The 12,302-nt window shown below is 43.8% G+C and overlaps 1 protein-coding gene across 1 annotated transcript in view; it reads right to left on the reverse strand.

Moving 5' to 3' along the window:
- LOC123102247 (MDIS1-interacting receptor like kinase 2-like) overlaps nt 1–12,009 on the reverse strand; it is a 37,941-nt gene extending 25,932 nt beyond the window's left edge. The window contains exon 1 of the mRNA XM_044523548.1: nt 11,798–12,009. Within this exon, the coding sequence (XP_044379483.1) occupies nt 11,798–12,009 (212 nt within the window). The remainder of the gene's footprint in view (nt 1–11,797) is intronic.
- Between the last annotated feature and the right edge of the window lie 293 nt (nt 12,010–12,302).

Genomic DNA, 12,302 nt, shown 5'->3' on the forward strand with positions numbered 1-12,302 from the left:
AACGAGCAGCCGCCGGCGGGGCTTCCTTCTCGTCAAACACCACATCGTCCAGGTCCTCCTCCCTCAAGCCCAATTCCTTCATCAGTGATTCCACATCATCGATCTCCGGCTGGCTTGTTGTTGTCGCCCCCGAAGCTTTGCTTGATGACATCGCGAAACCCTAGCCCAATTGCAAACTGAACCGGGCCTTCCTGCGACGAACCCTAAAAACGCTTCCGCCTCCCGCAATCCTCCCAAGATCCGAGAGCAAAACTCCCTGATCAAGGATGAGAGACAGTGGATCGGTGGAAAGGCGCAGGGAAGCCAGGTCTCGACGGCGGCGGCGGCGTCGCCCCGGGAGGATACAAACCCTAACGTGAGGGAAAAAACTACATAGCTACTTCAAGTTGCTAAAGTGCAGACAAAATCTGACATAGACATTGGCGCATGTGAATGTCGCTTAATGGGCCGGCCGAAATTTCTGTATTTTCATGTTCTTGTTATGGTTTCAGTTTGCAAAACGGCAAACCGTTTAATTTTGTTTTCTTTATTTTAAACCAAAATAATTATGTTAAACCGAACAAAACCGAAAAGCCCAGACAGGCAGGCACATCCCACGTTTTCCTCCTCCTCCTCGGGCCTGGCCCAAGTTAATATTTCAGGCCTTCCTCCCCTTCAACCCTAGTCACGGCCCGACGCGAACCAGAACCCATCACCCAGAGTCAGTCAGTCCACCCTCACACACACACACACACACACACACACACACACACACACACACACACAGGAGAGAGCAGAGCATGGCGCTGACACCCTAGCTTAGTTAGGTCCTGCCTCCCGCGTCTTGCTGCGCCACAGCCGCCATTGGAGCCCAAGGACGACGTCATTGACTTGTTCTACCCGTTCGCATCGCTGAACATTTTTGTTCAAATACATGTCAATTTTTTTTTGAATACCCATTTTAAATTTTTCTTATAAACGTCGATTTGTTCTGATACACGTTGAACATTTTTAAATAAAAATAGACAATAAAAAAATGCATGCTTTAACTTTCTTGATACCGGGACACAATGGAGGCGATAACTGTGGGGCCAATGCGTCCCCAGCTGGGCCGCGCCAACATACCGTCTGGGGCCCTTAGGCCCTCCACTGGCCGCCTAAGGTGGCGCTGACTCCGTCCTTTCATGAACTTTGCGGTCTATTTTTATTAATTTTTTTGGTCCCCGGAAATATTAATTTCCCCAAAATATAGGCCCCCACTGGCCGCCTCAGGTGTATTAAATGTTTGAATTTCAAAGTTTTCAATTAAGGCCTTCGTGGAGGTTGGCTTCCATGTGGCATTTCCGCTATTAGATTGGCTCTAGATGGCATGACAATAAGATATAGCCATCAATTGACTCTATTATTATCCTTGCTCTTATAGCCAGCTTACGTGGTGCTTTTCTCAAATGTACTCCGTTCGTCTCATAATGTAAGCATTTTTGGCAAGATGTTTTAGCTTGCAAAAACATCCTATATTGTGGGACGGAGGGAGTAGGAGAGAGAGACATGAGAAAAGGGGAGTGTGCTATCATGCAACAACCTGCATTTACACATGCTTCTAGGCAAATACAATAAATTTAAAGAAAGAGAAAGAGAAAAGATGAAAAAGGAATGCACTAGTCGTATAGCTAGCCAACCTTATTATAAGAGTAATTACAAATTATAGCTTTACATGACATGTCAACATCATATGCCAACTGGATATACTATTAGCAAGCTCCTACAATGGGTACACACAAGCGAATTAAAGTACACGTGGATGCAACAATGCTAACCTGAAAATAAAGTGTCGATGGTAACAAGCTTAATCCTTGTTCGAGATGCCGAGAGAAAAATTTCTAGAAGAGAATGCTTTTAAACACTTCAAGCATGCAAGGTATAGCCTTCAATGGAGTACAATACATGTCTTACCCACTTATAGTATAATAAGAACTTATTGGGTTTATGGTTTGGTTCTTATTTTCTCCTGTAGGATACCCACTTAATTCTATTTCATGGCCACAAACTGATTCTCCACCAAGAAGGCTTTCTACATCCATCTCCATGTTGATTTGTATCCAAGGATCCAATGAAAGTTTCCTCAATCTGTTGAGCTCATCGGCGACCTCTTTCATGGATGGCCTCTTGTCGCCACACATATCTAGGCATTTCTTAGCCAGCTCTGCAAGTCCTGCTAGCAACTCCATGCTCTCTTGGACTTTCACGTGGCTCAACAATACATCATCTAGATTATTCTCCTTCATCGCAGACAGAAAAATCAGTGCCAAGCTTCTTTGCTTCTCAGAGCCCTCGAGCTTCAGTGGTAATTGACCCGTGAGGATCTCTAAAAGGACAACTCCGAAGCTATACACATCGCTTTTATCTGTCAACTGGCATGTTTGCATGTATTCAGGATCAAGGTAACCACAAGTACCTTGAACCATTGTGACAAACTGCTCTTTATCAGATGGAGCTAATATGCAGGTTCCGAAGTCTGACACTTTGGCCATATAGTTACCATCAATCAAGATGTTGGAAGTTTTCACATCACCATGAATTATTGGGGGAGACGCGTAGGAATGCAGGAAGTTGAGTCCTTCGGCTGCTTCATGAGCAATTCTTAAGAGAGTGCCGAAGGAGATTTTCATTTTGTGCTTCTTGCCATGGATAAGCTCGAATAATGTGCCATTTAGGACAAACTCGTAGACTAGAATTGGAATTTCAACCTCAAGGCAACAACCCAAGAGTTTCACTATATTCTTGTGATTGATTTGGGACAAAATGAGGATCTCTTGTCCAAATTCTTTCTTTTGCCTTTCGTCACCTAGTGCACATCTTTTAATTGCAACCTGCATGTTGTCCTTCACTATCCCTTTATAAACCGTTCCATGGCCCCCTCTTCCAAGTATTCTACTATTGTCAAAGTTGTTAGTAGCATGCACAAGTTCAGCTTCTGAAAATACCGTGAAAGCAAGACCTTTCTCCGATCTCATCCTATCCAACAAAATCAAGCCTCCATGCTGGTGAAAATACTCCTGCTTTACTTTACTTAGTCTCCTTTTTTGACTTATCGTTTGTCTTGAGAAAATAGTTGCCATGATGATAACCACTAAGCCAAATAATCCCATTGTAACTCCTACATAACAATAACATATGAGATAAATATTTGTTAGAGTGAGATGGAGGAACAATAAAACATACTTGATACTAGATGATTCTCCATGTGTTGCTGCGAAAACACTAAGAGACATGTAGCTATGAAATATCATTACTGCACCCTAACATTTATTTTGCTAATTACTAACTCAATGGTTCGAGGAATTTTGCAAATAATTTAAATTAACTTTTCTAATAAAAAATATCTCAAGTCATACTATCGGATTAACATATTGAGATAATTGCTTGTAGTGGGGATGAACTTTGTAAGAATATAGAATTCCTTTTTTTTTCATTTCCATAAACATATCTCCAAAAGTTCTTGTAGCATTGTATTGTTTTTCAAGAAAAAAAATACTTCACTATTTACGAATAGATGACACACCAGCCAATACTTGTATGGACATATTGCCTTCTTCAATTCATATTTTCACTTTTTAATCCATCCTAAGGATCAATGCCTACCGCCAATTCTACTCAAGTTTTCATACCACATGAATAAGATGACACGCTATATATACGATACCTTAGATGTGGGAGCTCTTGGGGGGGGGGGGGGGGTTTCTATATGCCTCCCTAACACATGAGTTTGGGAAGTGGGTTGTTACCCCTTTCCCAATACACTACTTAGGTGTCTGACTAGTGGCTTTGCTGAATATGCCATCCCCGCGCCCTTCCTGCTCCCCGCTTAGAATTAATTCCCTTCGGTAGGATGACAATGTTCATGGTGACAAAAAATACCGGAGATTGAGTAGGTAAGTAAATGATGTCAACACTGGGGGTGTGCGAGCTTTGGAGGGCATGCATACGTCTTGAATCAACATGCCAATGTCAATTTATGCAATAAAGCTAGTCTTAATTTTGCTCTTTCTCATGTAATTAAGTCTGCCAAATGTTTAGACATGTTACGACCTGAGGGTGCGAACTAAACATTTCTTTAAAGACTAGCTAACTAATTGCTCATGCATCCCATGCATTGCAAAGAGAGCCTTGGCTCAGTGGTTGGGCATGCGGTTGTGCAGCCTAATGACCTGAGTTTAATTTCTTAGAATTGACAAGTGATGCACAAGGAATTTTCTTCCATTTATTGAGGATCAAGCTTGGTGTGTGGTGGAACCACTCACGAAGAAGTATCTTGATACTCATTTAAAAAAAATCTGAGGACCATGTTTATCTTGGTACTCATACTAAAATGGTCGTATGCATCCCTAGTTGGTGCAGAGATTGGGAAGTGAAAATCTCTCCCATTTTTAGGAGCTCTAGAACCCGCCGGCCGCTGCGTACGCGACAACGGAGCAACAGGTCGACTAACCACCAATTCTACACCAGGGGGCTCCTAGCTCCTAGCGACCGGGAGGGGCTCGCGACCTGATCTAGCGTCGCCGTCGGGTCGTCCTTCCTCCATCACCTTCTCACACAAACCTAGCCCCGCTCCCGCACGGCTCTGCTGCGCCGCATCGGGGCGTCCCTGCCTCCCTCCTCCGGTCCACCGCGACCACTCTCCTCTCCGTCGTCGCCGGTGACGCCGCTAGGGTAAAGCCCGAGCGGCTCGGTGGCGACGGCCTTCTTCTCGCGCGTCAGCAGCACAAGATCGCTGCGACGGTTCTGATCTTGATCTCCTCGGCGGTGATGGTGGACAATGATGGCTAGAGTGTGGCGGCGGCAACCATGTTGCAGCCATCAACCTCCGGTTTGGCTTCAGATCGTGCCCGAGCGGCTCGGTGGCGATGGCCTTCTTCTCGCGCGTCAGCAGCTCAAGATCGCTGCGACGGTTTTGATCTTGATCTCCTCGGCGGTGATGGTGGACAATGATGGCTAGAGTGTGGCGGCGGCGGCCATGTTGCAGCCATTCAACCTCCGGTTTGGCTTCTAATCGTGGTGGCGCTCCTGGTCTTCATTTGCATCACACGGGCGCCCGGGACGACGACCCTAGGCTTGGTGGTGGTGGTCATCTCCTCCGTCGGTGGTGGTCGTCCTGAGGCAGGGTGGTCGGATCTCGAGATCCGTCATTTTGTCCCGACTGTGAGTCGGGGAGACATAGTTGCCGGTGAAAACCGAACCAACATCGGGCGATGGCGGTGTTATGTGCCGTTACCTTGATGAAGGCATCGTCATGTAACTATTGTCGACCCACTCATGTTGTTCTGTGGGAAACCCTACGATGTGGTCTTCCAGATCGGACGATGACGACACTACGGTGTCGTTTCTCTCTTGGGAGCATCGTTTGTGGAGCAACACTGGAAGAAAAAGGCAGGAGGTAGAACGGATTTGTCTTGCATGGAGCTTCGGTGGAGATGTCAAGTCATGGCTGACCGACAGGTGCTACGATGTGTCATGCATGTTCGGCAGGTGCTACGCACGACAGATCCTCCAGAGACTTTAAGCTGTGTCGGCTGGTGGTACTTGGTGGCATGGTGTTGCGATGTACCGGCGGTGACCGCGACGTGCTCAGCAGTTTGCGTAGGGAGGTGGTGCTGTTGGGCGCCGTGGTGGCATCGACGGATGGCCGGAGTGGCAAGGATGATGCAGATCTCTTTTCTGAAGATGGGTCAGCGGTTCGATGATGATGAAGACTTCTAAAATGTGTGCATGTGTTGTACGCTTTAAGTTTGCTGCACCAGCTGTAGGTTCCGATACGTTATGTGGATGGATCAGCGACGACGCTGGTTTTAGATATGGGGAGTGAGAGCACTCCACATTATTGAGGTTGTAAGTGTGAGTGGTGGCTTCGGGTGGCTTGATATTTGTTCTTGTCAGATCTTTATTAAATGATTAATAAATATGACTGTATGCATTGATTGATGCAGGGGGTTTTAACCTCCTTTTCCAAAAAAATGCAATGGGGGCATACATATTCTAGTGGTTCAACATCAATCTTGTCCAACATATATAGCTTACAACCATCATATTCTAGATTTTGCTAAAATTAATTTGATTTGAGTATGTGTGGGGGAAGGCAAGGAAAGTTTTAATTTATTTAGGGTTTCGATAAGATTTAATTTGATTTGGGTTTCGATAGGGGAAGGCACGAAAAGTTAGATTTTTATAAGATTTGATTTGATTAAGTTAATACAGAACGTGGTTCTGGAAAGTACCTGTTTGATTTAGATTATTCCAAGTTACTCTATTTACGTTGGTTTTTATTTTGTGTTGCCTCTGTTAAGATGACAAAAAAATTAACAGAAAACCGAAGGGGGATGTGGGCTTCGGGAGGAAAAAACCCGAGAGAGGAGGTGAGGCAAACCTATTAACTCCCCTTTAATAGTAGAGATAAAATAAATTATGTTAAATTGGAGGTGCAAAGTAGACTGTGGGGCAATAGTTCTATCATAAGTTTTTGCTCCAAAACAAATGCAAACGAAAGTGAATGGCTTAGCTGGTGATCTTGTTTCTTTAGGTCTTACCTATTATAAAGCCAGCGTCTGGGTTGCACGTATTGCTTTTGTCGTCAAATTTTTTCCCACCTCGGCAAGAACACCGGTGTCCTCCAATGATATTGTGGCAAATGCCGTTCGGAGGACATGGATTGTGGTCGCATTCGTTGACATCTGTAGTGAATTGGCAAAATCTGATATTAGAATTTTGTACGTGTATAAAATTAAGGGACTAAGCGTGTACATCCAGGGTGCACATGATTGATTTGCATACAAAGCTAATCAATTACTCTCCCATTCTAAATTACTTGAGTTGTAAGTTTCATCCCAAGTAAAATTTCTTTTAAGTGTGCCCGGGTGTATAGAAAAATATGCTAAATTTATACAATATCAGATACAACGTCAAATGTATATAGTATGAAAATATATTTTATGACGAATCTAAAGAAACTATTTTGGTGTTGTAGATGTTCATATATTTTTTCTATAAACTTGATCAAGTTGAAAGAAGTATGACTTAAGACAAAGCTAGAACTTCAAGTAATTTAGAATGTGGGAGCAGTACCTTTGCATCCGTGTGGAAGATAAGGGTTGCCTTCATACCCATGGACACAATTGCATGTGTACCCGCGATCATTGTTGGAATTCACACACTTGCTGTTGCTGCTTACACATGCGTAAGTACCTGTGCTATTTCGTTGGGCGTCATCACATGAACTCACATCTCTTATAGCCCAATCAACCACTAGAGGCACCCGCCCATGATATGTGTCATTGAACTCAGTATTTCTTATGTACGAAGCTCTAAATTTGAATTCAGCTGTCTCCATCAACACAGCATAGCTACACCGGTTGAACTCCCAGATCTGACTTGTGTTGACCGACTTGAGGAAACTTGTATAGTAGTAGGGAATCTTCTTCGGTATCGTAGTCTGGGAGCACCCGATACCGGAGCAGGATCCGTCCACTAAGTCTGGCAGACCGTGACATGTTGCGATGCCGAGGGCTTGGTAGCCTGTGCCTGTGCCTGTGCCTATGCCTGTGTCCTCGGCGTCGCTCATGGAGGCAAGGGCATTGCAGCCGATGACCGTGAACTTGTTGTCTACGTCAGAGAGCCGATAGGGAAACGAAGGAGAACGACTGATTTTGCTGGTATCCATGGAATTGCCGAATTCCTCCATGTTCGCGGTGGAGTTGTTGTAGCAGTACCCCATGATGTTATTCAACACCCGGGCCGTGCTTTTAGTCAAGGAGATGCTGAGAACCTCTAAGGTGTACTTAAATGGCTTCCTGATGCCATCTTGGACCTTGCAGTTGATGTCAAAGTCTTCTCCGAACGAGCAGCCCGGATCAATACCGAATGGGTACGGTATGTCAACACCGCCGCACCGCCTTCGGCACTCTGAACCCGGAACCGCAGTTCCATGGGCGTATTGTGCTGCAAGCAGTGCAAGAGCGAGGCCAAGATGCAACAAGGTTTGCATATTCTTCAGCTGGAGAATAAGTAAACACGACACTGTCAAAATTAGATTGACACCATTGTTTCAGAAAAAAAAACATAGCATAAAAAAGGGGGGACCATGGTCATTTTTAAAATTTTCCATGACACCTAAGCTAGACCTGTAGATGAACTGGTAATGAAGTTGCCAACATGGTACCTGGATGCTTCAACCAACACCCTACACCCGTAGATGCATTCGCAGGATTAGAATTCGATCATTTGCACTCTAGTTTGAAGGAAAATTTCCATCCACCCAAAACTCTTGGTAGAATTACTTTGTTTTTCATGTATTGATCCAAATTCCTACTGTTTCTAATTCTGTGTTTTTCCGATTCCCAAAATTTGATAGTACTACAAATCAAAGATGCCCCTAGAATACATAGATCTTTGCAGGCATGCTTATCTCTCCAAGTGGCAAGTTATGAAATCCTTCGTATGCCAATTTTTTGTTCCTTCAGCATCAGCTATATACACAAGTCCAATATTTGTCGGAGAAAGGCAAGGGTGAGAGACACCAGTTTCTTTTCCCTCTATACCATAGTACGTACTTAACAAAAAAAAAAGAAACAGTATCCGCTGTGAAGGAAAGGAACAGATCCATTTCTAGTGAAAGGTTGTTTTTTGCTCTATAGCAAAGGAGTACTTAACACACACACAAAAAACAGTATCCGCTGTGAAGGAAAGGAACAAATCCATTCCTGGTGAAAGGTTGTTGTATGAACAAAATCATTCTACTTACGCGCACAGGCCGCAACACAAGCTCTGAAGAAAAGGGCGTCTTTAGAGCTCACCTGAAATGATGAAGGGTTTCAGATCTCCTCGATCGAGTGGATGAAGTATCTTATTTTGCTGAGACGTGCCTAGCTTTCCTAAGACTACACCACCGGAGCTTGGGCAGTTGTGTGTTGTGACTTGTGAGTGTACTCGTGTTGTGAAGAAGAGCTAACAGTAGCACGCTAGATTATATACGCATACAAGAGAGGGACTCTATCTCTTCTCAGGTCGCATGTCTTTCAATTCCATGGCGGAAATAAGCAGAGTGGACTTTGCTCAATCAAGTTGTGCAATACTATATATGATAAATTTCCCAAGAAAACAATTGATCACGTAACATCCATGACAGCAGCAGACTTGTAATGGTTCGCGAGTGTGGTTACATTTATCGTTTGTCTTGAGAAAATAGTTGCCATGATGATAACCACTAAGCCAAATAATCCCATTGTAACTCCTACATAACAATAACATATGAGATAAATATTTGTTAGAGTGAGATGGAGGAACAATAAAACATACTTGATACTAGATGATTCTCCATGTGTTGCTGCGAAAACACTAAGAGACATGTAGCTATGAAATATCATTACTGCACCCTAACATTTATTTTGCTAATTACTAACTCAATGGTTCGAGGGATTTTGCAAATAATTTAAATTAACTTTTCTAATGAAAAAATATCTCAAGTCATACTATCGGATTAACATATTGAGATAATTGCTTGTAGTGGGGATGAACTTTGTAAGAATATAGAATTCCTTTTTTTTCATTTCCATAAACATATCTCCAAAAGTTCTTGTAGCATTGTATTGTTTTTCAAGAAACAAAATACTTCACTATTTACGAATAGATGACACACCAGCCAATACTTGTATGGACATATTGCCTTCTTCAATTCATATTTTCACTTTTTAATCCATCCTAAGGATCAATGCCTACCGCCAATTCTAGTCAATTTTTCATACCACATGAATAAGATGACACGCTATATATACGATACCTTAGATGTGGGGGGTTTTCTATATGCCTCCCTAACACATGAGCTTGGGAAGTGGGTTGTTACCCCTTTCCCAATACACTACTTAGGTGTCTGACTAGTGGCTTTGCTGAATATGCCATCCCCGCGCCCTTCCTGCTCCCCGCTTAGAATTAATTCCCTTCGGTAGGATGACAATGTTCATGGTGACAAAAAATACCGGAGATTGAGTAGGTAAGTAAATGATGTCAACACTGGGGGTGTGCGAGCTTTGGAGGGCAAGCATACGTCTTGAATCAACATGCCAATGTCAATTTATGCAATAAAGCTAGTCTTAATTTTGCTCTTTCTCATGTAAGTCTGCCAAATGTTTAGACATGTTACGACCTGAGGGTACGAACTAAACATTTCTTTAAAGACTAGCTAACTAATTGCCCATGCATCCCATGCATTGCAAAGACAGCCTTGGCTCAGTGGTTGGGCATGCGGTTGTGCAGCCTAATGACCTGAGTTTAATTTCTTAGAATTGACAAGTGATGCATAGGGAATTTCCTTCCATTTATTGAGGATCAAGCTTGGTGTGTGGTGGAACCACTCATGAAGAAGTATCTTGATACTCATCTAAAAAAATCTGAGGACCGTGTTTATCTTGGTGCTCATACTAAAATGGTCGTATGCATCCCTAGTTGGTCCAGAGACTAGGAAGTGAAAATCTCTCCCATTTTTAGGAGGTCTAGAACCCGCCGGCCGCTGCGTACGCGACAACGGAGCAACAGGTCGACTAACCACCAATTCTGCACCAGGGGGCTCCTAGCTCCTAGCGTCCAACGGAGCAACGTATGCATGTGGATGATGCAACTATCGACTATTTGGAGCTTTTCCATGAAATAGCTCCCCCAGCGAGGGTGAATACGTATCCTGACGTGGATTTTCTATCATCTTTGTCCCCCACAAAATCTGCGTTTGAATACCCTTTTATCTCTAGGGAATCACTTCTCCTGTATATTAGCATGTGGTCCTTCGTGCCTTGCGCATAACGCAATGCTTTCTTTACCATCTTCCAGTGCTCTATGCCTGGATTCTCTTGATATCTACCGAGTACCCCGGTGATAAAGGCCATGGTGGTGTGGTGACGGCGGCAATGTGGATAGAGATGGCGGCGGTGGTGGAGCTTACCGTCGGCCTAGCGCAACCCTTGATCGGATTGGTGTGTCGGTGGTGTTGTGGTGCACGGTCAACCTCGTGATGCGTGCCCCGGCACCCCACCTCTTTATATTGGTTGTATATTTTAATAAAGGTGATTTCGATACAAATTTAGGGTCACCTTATGTTAGTTTTAATCATAGTAAAATGGGGATAATATAGATGCAAATTTAAGGGGTTACTTTAAGTTATTTCGTAAGTATTAGTGGTGGGCAACCTAGTTGCAAATTTAGGGGGCTATTTTAAATTATTTTTTATAATGACATAAGTGGGGTAATTTATATGAAGATTAGAAGATTACATTAGTTTATTTTATATAATGGCAGAGGTGGGTAATGTAGATATAAATTTAGGGGGTGGGGGGGGGGGTTAGTTTGGGCTATTTTCATAATAGGTGGGTAAGTTTTTTAGAACATGATAGATCCAATGGCTATGATGATTTGAGTTTGTGGATTGATGCCGGATGTTTAACTTATTTTTCGAGAATTTCTAGCATTTCTCTCATTTTGTAGAGTGTCCACCAAGACTTCTATCTGGCTTCACCCATGGCCTCAAAAGGAGCCTCCAAATAGTAATAGTGAAGAGGTCGAAGACAGAGCCAACTCCTTTGGCTGGAATCGCGGCAGCAGCAGTAGGCTGAAACGATGTGATGTGAGATCGATGGCGCAGAGAGACAGCAGCATGCCTCGATGCTGTGATGTGAATGTGATGCCAAGACCAAAAGAGTGACTAGCCGCACTAGATGTAGACGAGGCCACGTACGCCAACTGATTTGCAACTAGCAGCAGGTACGTGTATTCTATTCTCTGAAACCGATCGATCCAGTTGTAGGGGCTGGTGTTTTCCTGCCAAGAGCTCATCTGCAGCGGTGGGCTTGCAAGTGTAGCCTTCCAGTGGAGGAGGGCCTTGTGTTGAGACCTTAGTGAGATCCCTCCATGGCGCGCCGCATGCGCTTCTTTCAAGAGAAGAAGGCACGACACAAGCAGTGGGTAGAGGTACAACAAAGGTGGTGAGCAAGATGGCATTTTGCTCCGTAGTGTTTGCATCTTGTGTTTGGCTGGGGGATGTGTTTCATTATGTGCTGCAACCTCTGTTTATATTTAACCAGCATGTCGTCCATTGTTATGAGGTTCCAAGTCAACCAACACAGAGCGGTTGAGAAGGTGTGGCACCAGCAGCAGGTAGAGGCAGGACAAATTAAAGATGGCATCTAGCTGCCGAGTGTTTGCATCTTGTATTTGGTCAATGCAGATCCTGGAGCCCCAAGTCTTGTTGGAATTCTATTGATGTTAAAAAAAATAAAGCTGTCAGTATTGAG

Source organism: Triticum aestivum, chromosome 1B (genome assembly GCF_018294505.1).
Source record: "Triticum aestivum cultivar Chinese Spring chromosome 1B, IWGSC CS RefSeq v2.1, whole genome shotgun sequence".
Taxonomy (NCBI): domain Eukaryota; kingdom Viridiplantae; phylum Streptophyta; class Magnoliopsida; order Poales; family Poaceae; genus Triticum; species Triticum aestivum.